The 16,863-nt window shown below is 33.3% G+C and overlaps 2 protein-coding genes across 2 annotated transcripts in view; one reads left to right on the forward strand and one right to left on the reverse strand.

Moving 5' to 3' along the window:
* Positions 1–1,933: 1,933 nt before the first annotated feature.
* Positions 1,934–5,715, reverse strand: LOC115984053 (DNA-directed RNA polymerases II, IV and V subunit 11). Its single transcript, XM_031106934.1, has 5 exons — positions 5,569–5,715; positions 5,382–5,471; positions 5,202–5,280; positions 2,791–2,886; positions 1,934–2,178 (listed from the first exon to the last, which is right to left on the reverse strand). Exons 1-5 carry the CDS (start codon positions 5,619–5,621, stop codon positions 2,146–2,148), a joined length of 351 nt encoding a protein of 116 aa, XP_030962794.1. The 5' UTR covers positions 5,622–5,715; the 3' UTR covers positions 1,934–2,145.
* A 6,556-nt stretch (positions 5,716–12,271) lies between these two features.
* Positions 12,272–16,863, forward strand: part of LOC115984502 — a 6,310-nt gene continuing 1,718 nt past the window's right edge. Inside the window, exons 1-8 of the mRNA XM_031107522.1 lie at positions 12,272–12,403; positions 12,570–12,978; positions 14,179–14,356; positions 14,431–14,480; positions 15,394–15,486; positions 15,567–15,655; positions 16,281–16,359; positions 16,766–16,859. Coding sequence (XP_030963382.1) covers positions 12,372–12,403; positions 12,570–12,978; positions 14,179–14,356; positions 14,431–14,480; positions 15,394–15,486; positions 15,567–15,655; positions 16,281–16,359; positions 16,766–16,859 — 1,024 coding nt within the window. The 5' untranslated portion in view covers positions 12,272–12,371. The remainder of the gene's footprint in view (positions 12,404–12,569; positions 12,979–14,178; positions 14,357–14,430; positions 14,481–15,393; positions 15,487–15,566; positions 15,656–16,280; positions 16,360–16,765; positions 16,860–16,863) is intronic.

A 16,863-nucleotide genomic window follows, 5' to 3' on the forward strand; every position in this document is an offset into this window, starting at 1 on the left:
TTTTTTTTTTTTTTTTTAAGAAAAAGAAAAACTGAATGGAAATCAACTGTATGAATATCTGTAAAAATTACGCAGCCTAGTCATTCATTAATTTATGTTCTGTTTAGGGTGTACTGCGATGCCTTCCCGTGGCAGGTTAATTCCTTAGTTAGAAGGACATTTTATGACATAATATTTTCATTTTTCATCCAATGTCTTCAATAAAAAATCCTTCCTAATAAAAGTTGAATGAGGGGAAAAAAAAACAAATTTTGGCTGCATTTGGGAAATAAGTTTAAAGTCAGCTTATTTTATTATTTAATTTATTTTTGCTATTATTCAGTTTATTTTTGATACTATTCATGAGTCTCATTACATTTTTTGATATTATTCATAAATTTCACTATACTATTTCAACTAGTTTTACTTTTATTTAAAGTATTTTCAGCAAAAAAAAATTTCAATTTCAGCTAAATAAGTTATTTGGTCCAAACAAATTCATATCCATGTTTATCATTTGAGAAATAACTATATTTAGCAATCCATACAAACTCCCAACTAGAAACTGAAGCAGCCTGGGCTTGTGTCCCTTTTTCTATTCTATAGGTCCGTTTGGGTAGTGGAGCTGCGTCCGCGTTTTAAAGTTTTGGGCTTTTTTTTTTTTTTTTAAGTCCAGCGCGTTATGCATTGTTCATGGTCAATGAATAATGTTGAATAGTAATAAATAGTAAAAAAAAAAATTTATCTTTTTTAGTTTTCAATAAAAATAAGTTGTATCCAAACGCACACTATAAATTGATAGACAATTTTGGCTCATCTGAAGATTCAAACGTCAGAGCACGTCACACATAATTTTTCAGAAACTTTCATTTTCTTATTAGTTAAGATTTTTAATAATCTAGATGCCACCGATTACAATTTACCAACACCACATGTTAGCTAAAATATCTTCTACTTCTTTTTTCTTTTTCTTTTTTCTTTTTTTATTTTTAGAATCATGACAGCTAAGATAACTCGAAGAGCCGTTATTTGCCAACAACGTTTTCTTTTAGCTTATTACCTTAAGTGGTCTTGTACAGTTTTAAAGTCATTTTTAGTAAGCACAACCACACTTCAATTACTTCCAGCAAATAAGGGCAAATTTGGTAACTACTTTTTCTTCTTATTTTCTGTTTTCAAAAACAATTTTCCATTTTTGAGACTTAAAAACTTGTTTGGCAACTCAAAATAGTCAAAAAACAAAAACTGTTTATAAAACTCAATTTGTGAATGAAACTGAAAACATGCAAAAGACTGTTTTCAGTTTTTTATTTTCAAAAGTCAATCAAAATATGCATTTAATTTAATGAATCTATCTCATTTAATAAGTTAACATTAGAGTTCAAATCCTAATAACAACATATTTTAGTATTTTTTTTTGGCTTTTTCTTCAAAAAATTATCTTTTTAATTTCAATTAAACAAACATGTTTTTTATTTCAAAAATACAAGAAAATTGTTTTTTCTTTATATTTCCAAAAACAAGTTTTTTAAAATAAAAAACAAAAACTGTTACCAAACATAACCTAAGCAATCTGCAAAAGATTACATCCAAACACACATAAATCTTGACTTTCAAATCGAACTTATTCTCAGTATTAGTGTTAACTCTTTTTTAGATTGGACTACAGTGCCATCCATGAAGATTCTGTTTCACTACAGACCCGAACGTTTACTACATATGGCAAAGGAGCCTAAATCAAGATCATAATAGTCCAAGTGCTGGATAAAAATAATGTAGCAACAATACTGTGAACTCATCTTCAAAAGATAAGACTTATCCAAAAAAGATATTTTCTTTTTTTTGATAGGTAAAAGATAAAACTATGTCAATGATGCGCTCACAGATGAAACCCTAAAAGACAGCTATGATACATGAGATTCATATGGTCCAGTTAGTTCCATGCACCTTGCTAGAGATCAGAAAACATTGAAATGCTATTGGTGAAGGCTATGATCAAATCCTCCAATGGACATATTTAATATTCTTCATCACCACATAAAGTTCATTAATCCATTACAACCATCAGATTCAAAGCAGAAGTTTCATAAAATCAGCCCATTCCCTTCAAATACCATTTACAAGAAAATATCACCAACAAAAACAGCAGAACGCACTGCTTGCATATTAGAACTCCCTTGAATGCTTTGCCATCTCAGTCTGCAAGCAGGGATTTGAAATTATATTAGTATTATAATCTTGCCAATATAGGAAGTGAGGACAGATCTTAATATCTCAAATTAGTGAACTACAACCAATGAAACATTCATAAACTCTCACTATTTTATGGTCGGTCAGTCAGTCAGATATTTTGCCATTCAAACTTATGTCCTCCAAAGAAGGCCAAAATCAATAAAGAAATGATCCACTATCTCATGGACTAGACAAATTGAAGCAATTTCCAGTAAAGCAGCAAATTGCTTGTTTCTACATTTAACAGGGGGAAAAAAATCTTAAATGTTGGTGCATCCTCAATTTTCATTCCAATTAAGTATCTTTCCTTAATCCCATAGAAAGCATCTTAGTTTTCATCCATCACGAGTTGAAACTCTAAATAGAAACCTGAGGCATAGGATGTTCTGAAAAATGAAATGATTCTACACCATCTCAGAACTCCTTGTCCTCTAATGCTTACAAATATGATACTAGTTTCTTAACTGTATCCATGAGAGATGCTTGATCATGAAGACATGGGCAAAGAGCAATTAATATTTCCAGATGACATTAAGTATTACATTCTTACTAAAAGCAGGGTAATGAGAGATGTTGTACCTCGAAACCATTCTTCAAATGGTCAAGCTCCTTGTCCAGATCATTGATAGCCTGGTTATATGCCTGCATTGGTGATGACTGGCTAGTGGTGTGTATCTATGGAAATACACCAAAATCATTAAGACTAGAATCTCTATAGAACATTCGAAAGGAAGGTTTATATAAAACACTCCAACCTATGAACTACAAAAGAGATCAATTCATGGAAAAAAAAATAAAATGGAATTCTTATCCATCAAGATGTTGTTCAGATGAATTGACAACGTAGCAATGTAAAACACTCACAACAACAACAACCTAGCCTTAATCTCAAATTTTTTTGGGGTTTGCCAAGCATCCTCAACAAATCAATCAAAGTTAGCCACCTATGTCATACGCCCACAAATGGACAAACCCTAAATTCATATCTCCAGCACATTAACAACGCTATAATTGCATAAATCAATGAATCAGCCATATACAACTATCATTATGCTACTCCCCACCCCTCCCCCAAACCTCATATTCATACAGATAAGGAATTAATAACATGGAACCCCCCCCCCCCCCCTTTTTTCACCCTTAAAAAAAAAACATCATTACACACATACATGTAGGAATCAAGATCATCTAGAATTCTTCAAATACAAGCTCTTGCGTGAGGATTATTTTTGTTATAGATTGATGAAACATTTCTAAAACTAACCCATTTGCCCTTTTTGGGGTTTTGGCTTTTGCAACTCATTTTCTGTCACTGACCCATTTGCACATTCTAAAATTTGTGGGTACTTTACTATTTTTTTCTTTAAAGAAGAAAAAATATATTGTAAAACCTATCCCCAAAAAAAAAAAACTTCTCATGAATGGGTAGAGTTAGTTACCCCATAAACTATAGAGGATTGTAAGCCTAAGGACACGTACAGAAATTCAAAAACAAGCACACCTATACATACATACGCACAGAAACACTTAAAACACCAAAAACCCCAAAATTTAAAAAGAAAAACTTAGGTTCAAATCCTTAGGCATTGTATCTTAGATTCGCCCATCAATTCAACCCTATGGCTTATTGGTCAATGTAACTTCCTTGTGTATAGTAACAATTTCCAATGTCACAACATTAAATTTGGAGAATCCAAGGTACAATTTTTAAAACCTTATTTTTTAAAGTACAATTACACTTTAACCAAAGCACACCAATACATACGTCCACAAAGAAACACATAAACACCAAAAACCCCTAAATTTAAAAAGCCAAAATTTAGGCTTAGTTCCTTATTCAACCATATGGCTTACTGACCTGATGATGATGATTAGATGTTCAGTAGCATGGAAAATATAGTATGTTTCCCTTCCCTTCTTCTTTTTTTTTAATAACTATTTTTATACATGTATAATATGTATCATGTAATTACTTATAAAAAATTTAAAAGGCCGAAGGAACTAAGCCTAAACCGGGGCAAGTTGCTAATTGTGATTTAATTTGCATCCCTTAGGACTTCCCACAGATAACCATTTGAAAAGCTAATTTCCTACATTGTCATTCTAATCTATATTTTAAAAGTTTATTATTTTAAGTTACACAAAGTCAATCAGGAAAAGGAACTATATCTCCAATCTCTTTTTACCATTCTATGGTCCATATTGAACCATAGAAATCAAGTGGTTCATGATGGGAAGACCCCAAATCCGATTCTCACTCACTGCCCAATCTCTTGTATGCAGGTACTAGGAGGCCTTTAGAAATGGACAATCCTAATCTCAAGATCATAGCAGACCAGCAGCAGTTCAGGATGCAATCGTGGAGGCTACAATAAGAGCTAAACACCTTGGTTTTAAACAAACTTTGTTTGTTAGTTATTGCAAAAAGGATTGAATAGGTTCGCAATGAAAGACGTTAACCAAGATGGCAGGAACAACCTATGATGACAGACCTGCATTTTCTAACTTAACAAGGTATAACTTTTCGCACCATTTTTGTACCCAAAAACTATACTGTGTAATGCGTTAGAAATAGCTTCTCTAGCTGCTCATTATTTGATCCATTACCGTTGGATCTCTCCAAATCTTATGTAATATAACTCGTGTCCTATAACTGTTTTCTATTGTATCAAAACGTTAATTAGAACTATTTAGACTTCAAAATGATCCAACTCTAAATAAATTTTGAACAAATTAGGATTGAGTTTCTGTAAATAAATTCTAACTAAATTAGGTATGCTATTTTTTTATTAACCATCAATTGTCCATAAATATATATATTTTCACAAATAGCCCATGCATTGCACAGGTTAAAGACTAGTTTTAAATTAAACTAAAAGCACTAAACTCAAAACACCGTTTTCCAACAGTTTATACAAACGCACCCGAAAATAAGGCCTGAAATGCATAAACTATAAACCCCATTAAAAAACTAAAAAAAAAATACTAACCCTAACAATGATTTTGTACTGAAGTGGGTGAGGAAGCTTGTAGCCAGCGAAGAGAACATTGGGGTCCCTGTGCAATTGCCTGATAATCACAAAAAAAAAAAAAACACATACACACAAATGCAAAGTGAGATTAGGGATTTGATTAAGTTAAAAAATCAAGTTTAATTAAAATTTGCATACATGCGAAGAATGTTGCCGACGGTGTGGTCTTCTCTCTCGATTGTAAACGACGCCGCGTTGATTATCTTCGTGTCCCTCTCGTACGAGACCCTGTGATTTTTGAACAAAAAAGAAGTGAGGGTTAGAGAGAGAGAGAGAGAGAGAGAGGGTTTTTTTTAGAGAGAGAAAGTGTGTGAAATGAAATTACTTTTTGGTGCCTTCGGGGACGACGAAGCGTTCGTATCGATCGGGAGCATTCATAGCTGCAGCTGCTGCTTCTTCTTCTTCTTCTCAAGAACTCTCACTCTGTCTCTGGGTCTTGCTCTGTCTCTCAGTTTTCTTTGTGTGTTTCTGTTTAAAAAGCAGGTTTTGTTTTAACTTTTAAGTTTCACAAATCAAAGGGTACGCACTAAAAAACGACGTCGTTTCTTTTCTTTTTTCTTTTTTATAAATTAAAACATACTATAGAAAACTTGTGAGAAAAAAAGGAAAAAAAAAAAAAAAAGAGGATATTTGCCTTTAATTTACCAACTATGTAGTAAAATGCTTTTATTTTAAAATTATTTAGTAAAATTTCCTTATTTTTTAAATTTAATTTTAACAAAATTGAGTTATAGGTGAAACTCGACATTAGCAACATTAAATTCTATGCATATTTTGTCATTTAAATTTTTTTGTAAATTTAAGTGGAACTCAACATTAGTTGAGTTCCACTTAAAAATATAATTTAATTTTGAGGATATCAAATTTTATACGGATCTCAACTTTATTAAAATCAAGTTTTAAAAACATGAGCATTTTATTGAATAGACTTCAAATATGAATATTTTACTGCATAATTCGTCAATAAAGACAAATGCCCAATTTCCCAGAAAAAGAAAGAGAGCATACGTTTTAACTTTTAGTTTTTGAGAAATGCAAATGAGTGGATACGAAGTAAAAGAGGTTCGCACAATTTTTATTATGAAGTGAATAACAACATACAACTTTCTATAAGTCTTAGTGTACGTTTTTGCATTTGTTTAAAACAACAAATTTTTTACTATTTAGTTTCTATAAGTTTATTTTTACTACTATTTATGGGTCTCATTACACTTTTTGATACTATTCATTGGTCTCACTATATTATTTCAGTTATCTCTTAACTTTTTCTATAGTACTTTCAGCAAAAAAATTTCAGTTTCAACTAAATAAACTGTTACCAAATGATCACTTAACATTATTATTATTTTTTTATTACTTTTAGTGTTTTTAGTTTAAATGGCACAAGGCCATAGGTATGGCTACCAGGTGTTCACTCTTTTTTTTTTTTTCTTCTTTTTTAAAAATTTTAAATTTTTTATTGATCGACAAATATTACAAAATATAACATAATTATTAAAAAAAATAATGATTTGTATTTGAAACTTTAAGGGCCCATTTGTTATTATTTTTTAAACAACAGTTTTTAGTGTTTAAACAGCATTATACGTATTTTCACACACTTTTTTACCCATACGCATTTCTAAAAAATACAAACAACGTTATTAGAACAACATTACCAAACGAGCCCTAAGGCACTAACATCTAATTTAACACATTTTTATTTTAGAATAGATCTCTTCCACACACCAAAAAAAAAGCCTTATCAATCCTATTAAGTTAAGGGAAGTTCAATTAAATAATTTATTCTTAATTATGTTGTAAACAATGATTAAAAAAAATTATAACATTGTTATTATTTTGTAATGTTAACTTGATTGATTGTTCATAGTTTTTTTTTTTTTTTTTTCCATTGATTGATTGATTGTTATTATTTTCTTAATTATGTTGACGTACACTATTAGTAGGTTTCTCAGTCAAAGACTTTCTCAAACTATGCTCAGCAGGTAAGTCGACCTTGAAAGTTCTTATGGACACGTCATCAAAGTCACCATTTATCTCATTGAACATCTTCCAGTATCTGTCTGAGTACGTTTTCAGGGTCTCCCCTTCTCGCATGGTTATAGACAATAGGGAATCTAAGGGCCGAGAAACCCTACTGCATGTAATAAAGCGAGATCCAAATGCCCGGGTGAGTTCCTTAAAGAAATCTATAGAACTTGCTCCCAGTCTATCAAACCATCTCATTGCCACAGGTCCTAGACTACATGGGAACACCTTGCACATAAAGGCCTCCTTCCTGGAGTGGACAATCATTCTCTAGTTGAAGTGACTTACATGCTCTATAGGGTTTGTTCGACCATTGTATATGATGAACGTTGGTTGAGTAAACCGCCGAGGAAGTTTTCCTCCTCCAATTCTGCATGTGAAAAGTGACCCGAAAATTTGGTTTAACACCCTACTCATAGCGTTGTTTTCTAGGCCTTTGCAAGATGAGCTTTTATTCCTACACTCACGATGGTAATCCTCATTACACGAGAAAGATTCACTGGGAGGAGTCCTTGACCTGGGTCTATAACTACCATCCCCATCATCATTAGGGAAAAAAAAAAAACCTAAAATTGGAAGGAGTTTGCCTTCGTTGTTCACAATGCGACTTTCTTTTCAAATGATCAATCTCCAGTTGCATGGTTCTAGTGTTTTCCTCATGAGAGACATGACTCCCACTTTGAGACTGGCTCCTACTGGTATGGGTGGTATGAACATTAACTTCTCGGTCCCTTCTCTACTCAAGATTAAGGAAATGATCTTGATGTTGGGACCCCATGGATTCCTCTCGGTTCGGACCTAAACCTACCATAATTGAACGTTAAACTCACTACAGCACAAGAATTTCCCACAGACGGCGCCAATTGTAAGGACATAATTTGAGTCCTAAACCTAAATGGTAACAGGATCTAGGCCCAAATAGCCCAATACAATGAATTTGTAGAGAGTGGATTAAAAAATTAGGCTCTAATAAATTGGGTAGCAATTACAGTGGATCCAGATGACAACAAAATAAAGATAGACTGGTTTTATCTAAAGAAAATCGTCCTCGACACAATCCGAGAAGACTAGTTCTTGTATATATCTCTTTTGAATTTGGTTATAAGTCCAATTCTTATTTTTATAGTGTTTTTCTCCCAATCTTTCGATCTCCTTCCCTCAAGGTCTTCTTTCTATTTTATACTACCTTCCTCTTTCATCTCTATCTTCCACGTGTAGATTAGATTACTAATGTTGATCCTTGTCCCATTAGCACCTTCCTAAAATTTTTGGGAGTAGTTGTAAAACTGAAAATTACTGTTCATGTATCACTTCCTCATTAATGCGGTCAGAGAGTTTGCTACAAAGTATTCAATACGGTGATAGCAGCTTTTTCGTAGATATTTCATAGGTTTCATTTGTCCTGTGCTTTCATGATGTATATCCTTATCAATAGAATCTCCTGGGACGTTGCTTCTAGATGGCAGACTAGACCTTCGGACCTCAGTTTTGCTCAGCCGAGGAGGCATTCATCCTCGGACCACCTTCTTGGGCTCTAATGACCAAACCTCACCTCTTCATTTATTAACACGGACTCCTATGATAGTGTTTACCCGTCCTCGGACTACTTAATGTCCTCGGACGGAGACCTAATATATATATAGATATATACTACTAGACTTATCACCCCTACAAATGATTAAACAAAATTATAACATTGTTATTGTTGTTGTAATGTTAATTTGATTGATTCTTCATAGGTTTTTTTAATTCATTTAAATAAGGTATAAAAACTTATTGAAAATTGTTTATATTTGTTTGAACATATTTTGTAAATAATATAATGAGTTATTATTTATTTTATATAATTTAAAATTATTAATTAAATTATTTATGATGTTATTAGTGGTCAGTTATTAGCTTGACCACTGGTTGGACCATAAAACCAATTTTTGGTTATTTTGATTGTACCGGTTTTTAAAACTATTAAACAACAAATTTTGAATTCTGAAACAAGCCTTAGTGCACTACTGACCGCCGCTTCTTTGTTTTCATTTTATTTTTTAATAGTTTTCCTTATTTACAAATTGATCATTTATGTATAAATATAAATATAATTTGTCTCACTTCAACAATATAATAAATTTAATTGTTTGATTAATAACACGTTAATTTGCAAGATACTTTTTTAAATATGCAAAGATAATTCTACTTTAAGTAAAACTTTGTCAAGTAGGTATACTAATATCATCAACAATAATACCAATTACTCAGGTGGAATTGGAGAGAATCCTCCATCCAAATCATGCAAGAATTATAGTTTTCCTAGATTCTAAATTTAAAACATATGATATATGCAACATGATTACATTTTTTTTAACATAACTTATTTTATTTTATTTTATTAGAGACAACATTTTATTCTAGCCTAATTTAAGTGTATGTGTGTGAAGTTTCATTCAAAAGACTTGAATACTCATCCTTGCTCTCTACCCTCATAAATACTTATCCTTATGGAGTAACTATCACACTAGCGGCGATCAATATTCTAGATTGGTGTAAGGTGCTCAAACGATAGTACATGTCAATTACTTAATATGTCAAATTTATTGCAAGGCATTGAGATGCGTGATTAGTGTCTGATTAGTCAATTTATGAGTATTTTATTTTATGATTAAGTTTTGGATAAAGAGTAATTGGGAGTCTCACATCCTAAGTATTGTCAAGCACTCCGAGGATGCTAACCAAAGATTACTTGAGACACAGTAGCCCATTAGAGGTAAGCAAATTGGAGAATACATGTCAAGTTTCATGTTTCCATGTCAATTTCAAACCAATACTAAACATATCTCTTGGCCCTTCAAAACACAACTCCTAAGTGTTTCTCATGAAAATTCATGAGCTTGGGATATGATATGAAGTCTTGTGATTATATATATTTTTATTAGATCAAGTGTCGGTATAAAAATGGTAAATTGCTCGAGCTTTCTTGAAGTTGGGCATTTTTCCTTCAAACTCATTTAGTGTAAATATGAGTTTTTTCTTTGGGTAAACGAGTAAATATGAGTTTTATTGGAAAGTTGTTCTATGAAATATGATAAAAGTATTATGGACTGTGAACCTTGACAATATATGAGCTTGAGCCTAACTTGTGATGCAAGATAACCTTAGGTCATGAGCACATTTCATGATGTAGATAAGATGTGGGTGGTAAGCCCATCTCATGTGGTGAAAGGCTTATGGGTCATGAGCCTAAAATGAAAATATATGGATTTTTTTGGAAAGAAAGGTTGATTTGAGCAGTTGTATAAAATATTGACCTTTTGGGCTTTTACGATATTTAACCCCAAACTCATTATTTATTGTTTGTGTAAGATAATATTGATGTAGCGCGTGTATATAATAAAATTGTACCACGTGGCCATTAAAAAAGAGTTGCTAACGACCAAAAAACATTAATACATATAGGTTTCCATCTCAACCACTGTTGCATCAAACTCTATGAGCATAATGGAAGGCATCTAATTGCTGGACAAAATAATGCACAAAATTTAACAGTGAACAACATTTCCCTTCAAATAACTCCTTATTCATACGATTCCATAAAAATAATATACACACACACAGAGAAGACCTTATAAGTTGAGGGGCAATTGGTTTGATTATTAGCTGCTCCTCGCCCATCAGCGAATGGGAGCCCTACGAGCTGCAAGTGGAGAAAACAAGCCATCCTCCCCCACCTTAGGCAAGCTTGCTATGAACTGAAAGGTGAAAGGCAAGCTATGGTACTAAATAGTTGGCATCTATCTCCATCACACTCCTCCAAAACCATACCCAATAAAGCATAAAAGTTAAGAGTGAATTGGAGCTCCATCACTAGAAATAATTGTTCCAAAAAAGATAAGGGGCTCTTCGACCTAAACACAAACATCATCAATACATTGAGCATATTTTGATAGTTTGTGGTCTACTTCGTTTTCTTATGTACAAATGTGAGAAGTAGTTAAGGAATTTGATAATGATTAGAAAAAAAAAAAAAGACTTCGAGGCATGTTGAAAACACCTTTTGGTTTTATTTGGTATGGTTGTAAACATTTTTAATTGAATTGAGAATTAAATGTTAAGGAATCTTCATTTAATATTACTTTGAATAGGAGGTAAACTCAAGCTCATAAACAAATTAAATTTACATGTTTTCGCTTTGTTCATTTTCTTCTCATATAATAATACTAATAATTTTTTTAATAAAAGAACTACGTATTTTTAAATGGCTTACTTCCATTTATTTTGGATTTCAAGACTTAGTTTAAATACATATATTTAATTTATTTTTGTATTTTAGAATTGACAAAATTACTTTAATTTGACAACCTAATCTAACATGATAGTTTGGTGTTTACAACTAAACACCTTAACACAACTAAACCTGATTTATGCATACCTTAATTGATATTTTAGTAATAAAGTCTCTTATACCCATAAGTTAAAATTCCATTATACTTATGTATAAAAAATAGTAAGCACTGATTGGTAGAAATATCAAATATACACGTCCACCATAGCTATTATTTTTTTTCCATCCACCAATCCCAACTTATCAAATCTACAAATCATATATATATTCTCTTATTTTAAGTATTTCTCCTAAATATTACCGGTGTGCAAACATCAATCATCAATCCTAATACGGCTTTACTTCAATTGGCTTATATTATCCTTTCTTTACTCTGACCTTTTTCAACCCAACCTCTGATTCTGATTGCTCACACATCCTCTGATTAGATCCTACCTTCCCGCACACCATCCCCCCAAAACTCTGCGTTTAAATCCCCCATTCCCTCCTATAACCCTCACACACACACATAACCCATCCATGGCCGCTTTAAATTGACCCCCCCCCCAAAAAAATAAAAAAATAAAAACAAACCCTTCCCCAAAAAACCAACAAACCCCCTTTTTATGTTTTCCACTTTTTTTAGATATTTAAAAGAACTTTTTTGAACCCCAAAAAAAAAAAAAAAAAAAAAAATTTTTTTTGCTAGCGAGCGAGCGAGCGATCCCTAACACTTCACTCACCCAAAACTCAAAAATAATTCAAATTCCAACAATTTTTTCATCTACATGGCCTTTCACGTTGCTTGCCCAATTACATGGTACCCTTCACTCTCTCTCTCTTTCGCTCTCTTTATTTCACTCTCTCTCTAACACTTCGAGCGCGAGCGAATATTTGTGTTTTTCTTTTTTCTCTCTTTCTCTCTTTCGCGGCTCTGAGAGCTGTGTTTTTTGAGTTTGAAAATTTGAGTGTGTGTTTTTTTGCAGCCGGCGAATCTGTTTCTGTCCGCTAGGGTTTCCGCGGGGGCTAGAGAATGCGAAGGCGAGGGGGGAGTTCGCGGAGGAGGTTTCGAGGATCGAGGAGTTTCTGAGGGACCCGTTGGGGATTAGGTTTAGGGAGAAGAGAGGAGTAGGAGAAGAAGGATGGAAAGATACGGTTCAAGTTTTGGTTCCAAAGGTGGTTCCGCCTCCGCCGCCGTTGCTTCCGCCGGCGGTTGTGGACGGCGGCGGAGGTGGAGGAGGGATTGGCGGCGGCGGCGGGGGAAATGTGGTGGATGAGGTGGCTGCTGCTGCCTCCGCGCAGAGCAAGCGCATCGCGCTGCAGAAGAAGGCGGCTGCTGCTATGGTTGCTGCCGAGGACTACGCGAGGAGGTTCGAGTCCGGTGATCTGGCTGTGGTGAGGTTCTTGGTTCTCAGTTGGTTTGTAATTTGAATCTTAGTGAATTTTGGTGAATTAGGTTTGGTTGAAGCTTGAATTTTGTAGTTGAATTGTAGTGGATTTTGGCAAATTAGGTTTGGTTGAAGAATTTTCACTTATGATTTTCCGAAAGCTATATATAAAAAGATTTAGGATTGTATTGGCGGTTACTCGTTATTATATTTTTGCTATTCAGTGTTGTAATTGGAGCTTGAAGCCTTGAATAGCAGAGAATGTGGCACGTTTCACTTTGATGTAGAGTTTCGATAATTTGCATTTTCATGCGTCTTAGTCAGTTGGAGTTTGGTATAAAATTCCCCTTTAAAATTTTATATGATATATATATATATATTTTTTTTTTTTTTGTTTCTTGGTTCTCAATTGGTTTATAATTTGAATATTTTAGTGAATTTTGGTGAATTAGGTTTGGTTGAAGTTTGAATTTTGGGGTTGAATTGTAGTGGATTTTGGCAAATTAGGTTTGGTTGAAGCTTGAATTTTGCAACTTTATGTGTAGGAAATATTACATTTTTGTTATTCAGTGTTGTATTTGGAGCTTGAAGCCTTGAATGGCAGATAATGTCGCACGTTTCACTTTGATGTAGAGTTTCGTTATAGATAATTTGCATTTTCAAGCATTTTAGTTAGTTGGAGTTTGGTATAAAATTCCCTTTTACAATTGTATGGAGCTTTGAGTTTGTGAACTATAAGTTATATGATATTGTCTTTTTGTTTCTTATTTTAAAATTTAAATCCAATGATAGTTTAGGTCATTTATTTCTCATCAAAATTTTAAATTGCATCCTGTTGAATGTTTGTATTGCCCTTTTTATTGCGATGAAAATCTAGAAAACATATATATGTTAGAGAATTGAAAATGGGCTTGCACCCTTTATTCTAGAAGATCTAGAGAATACTATTGGAAACAAAAGCCCTTTTGGCGATGCCAAATGAGGTTGTAAGCAGAGTGTCTTTCATTTTCTTTTGCAATCGATTTAGTTTTTTACTCATTTTATGTGCAAAGGCATTGTCTTGATGAGATTGAAAAAAAAATTCCTAGTTTGTGTTAGGCTTGCAATTTGGGATTCTTTGTTTGTATATCACGTTCTTATTCCTTGATGTTACTATATTGATTGGTTTTTTTTTTTTTTTTTTTTTTTTTTTTTTTTTTTAAAACAGGATGTTTCAAGAGGTCAAGCTGGAGAAGAGCAGGGTCTGTCTAACATGAATGTAATGTGCCGGCTGTGCTTTTTTGGTGAAAATGAAGGTAGTGAGAAAGCAAGAAGGATGCTTCCATGCAAGAAATGTGGCAAGAAGTATCACAGGAGCTGCTTGAAATCTTGGGCTCAACATAGAGGTAAGATTTACTGACCAAAAGTATATATGACCCTATAAACTACATGTATTCTCATTTGCGGGACTTGATTGCAGATCTATTTCACTGGAGTTCATGGGTCTGTCCCTCTTGTCGGATTTGTGAGGTAAATGATGACGTGCAATACTGGTGAACTCTTGTTATTAAGTCATTCTATGATTGAAAGTCAAAAGTTCTTCTTTCTTTGAATCTCTAAATTGGAAGTTTATTGCTATTTATCCAGTTCTGCTATTCCCTTTTTTATTGTGTAATTACTATTTTGTTTCAGTAATACTAGCACAATATAAGTACATGGTACAACATAACCACAAATACAGTGTGTCATCATATCGTGTCTTATATCTTATGATCATACAATATGCCCTTGTACCTTTTTCAGTCAATCAGTTCCAATGCATCTACTTTTACATTTCATATAAAGAAAATTAAAATCGCGAATGCAAAACAACACAAAAACATGGTCAATAGGCTAGTAAAATGGACAAGAGGAAGTCTTATGAACTGAGATGATCCAGAGCATTACACTGATTCTAATTTTCATCAACATACAAATCACATCAATTAACTGGAAACTTATAGCATGAAAACTTATGTCCTCTTCAACCAGCAAGTAGCAATCAAGATCAGTGTAAGTCCATAAGAAATGAGTTTAAAGTGCTTATATTTCCCAAATGGATTTCTTCCTCTATGTGCAGTACAAGAATATTGCTCAAAATAATTATTTCTTCTGTCCATCATGTAACATGAGTTGGTTGTGTTATTTTATCACAACCTTCAATTAAATTGTAGAAATTCTGGATGTTTTAGCCTTTTTGCTGCCTTAAGGTGTCTAGCCCTTAGAGTCGCATTAACATCTTATATTTACTCACCGATGTTCTGCATATCTGGTTGTTACCTGGTGTTTTCACACTAGATAAAGATTCATTACTGGCTGATTGCATAGTTGATTTAACATGCTCTGCTCTCTTTATAATTAATATTCTTTGATCTTACGCGTTATTGCTTTCTGATTTCTCTAGGTTTGCCTGAAAACTGGAGACCCAAATAAATTTATGTTCTGTAAAAGGTGCGATGGGGCTCACCATTGCTACTGCCAGCAGCCATCTCACAAGGTAGGGTGTGAAATGCTTGTTCTGAACTTCTGTTATCTTGATTAAAAGAGGTTACTCATATTTGTTTTTTGATAATGCAGAATGTCAGTGCTGGGCCTTACTTGTGCCCAAAACATACAAGGTGTCACAGCTGTGGCTCCAATGTCCCGGGAAATGGCTCCAGTGTAAGGTATTGATTGCTATAATCAAAGTTCACATATATAATAGGTTCTTTTGTATAAATTTGATTTTCATTGATATTGTGATGAATAAGTTGTAAACATCTAAATATTGGGTTTTGGCACTACTTCATGTGCATCAGGCTTTCTAGAGCTTTGTTTGTTGGTTGGACTTCATTTTTGGTGTGAGCTATCATCTCAATATGAGGATTTGGAGAACAACTTATCAAAAAGAATTTTGAGAACAATTCAATCCACTGTGGAAGTTTTAGTTTGGTTTATTGTTTAATTTATATGATTTTCTCATATAATTATGATTTTATTTGCTCCTGTATATTAAATTGCCAATGGTTTTTTGGACCAATGGCGCCCCTCTTTCCCCATAAACAAGGGGTTACAGTGAGTTTCCATATGAACGTATGATTTGCGTGTGTATAAAGAAAGGAACTTAATGCCACTTATTGTTGTTTTCACTTCAATTTTGAAGTTCAGAGTAAAGTGATGTTACACACTATGAGTTTTATGTTTGTTCTTTGCATTTTTAAGGATGATGGCTGACCAATTTTTTTATGACCTTTATCTGTACTTGTCCACAAACTGAGTACTCCTCTTCATGATTTCTTTATAACTTTACAGGTGGTTTCTGGGTTACACTTGCTGCGATGCATGTGGAAGATTGTTTGTGAAGGGAAATTATTGCCCTGTTTGTTTGAAGGTATTGATTATTATTATTATTATTTTATAAAATTCATGGGCTTTCTGATGTTCTTTTACATTATTCAATTGGAAAGCATTGTTTATGATTAATGTGTTTAGTTTGCTGCTTTTTGATGAGGGGGTAATGTTAATGTGTTATAGTGGTGCATGTACGTATGTAGCCAATGTGCTCTAGCTCAAATGACACTTCCTCCATTTGTAAGTATAAGGAGGGTGAGGTCATGTTTTTAAGACCCATAGGGAAAGTACATGCATGCATGTAACTTCTTTAGTGTTTGCAATTTGTTGTTTCCTTGTGTGTGTGTACGTGTATGTGTGAGAGTGTTGATATTTGATACCTCTTATCCAAAGAAAGGAAAAAGAAAAAAAAGAACTTGACTAGATGTGTTTCTCCAATTTTTTAGGTATATAGAGATTCAGAATCAACACCAATGGTTTGCTGTGATGTTTGCCAGCGCTGGGTGCATTGCCAGTGTGATGGCATCAGGTTTCATTCATGCCT

Source organism: Quercus lobata, chromosome 4, assembly GCF_001633185.2.
Source record: "Quercus lobata isolate SW786 chromosome 4, ValleyOak3.0 Primary Assembly, whole genome shotgun sequence".
Lineage (NCBI taxonomy): Eukaryota > Viridiplantae > Streptophyta > Magnoliopsida > Fagales > Fagaceae > Quercus > Quercus lobata.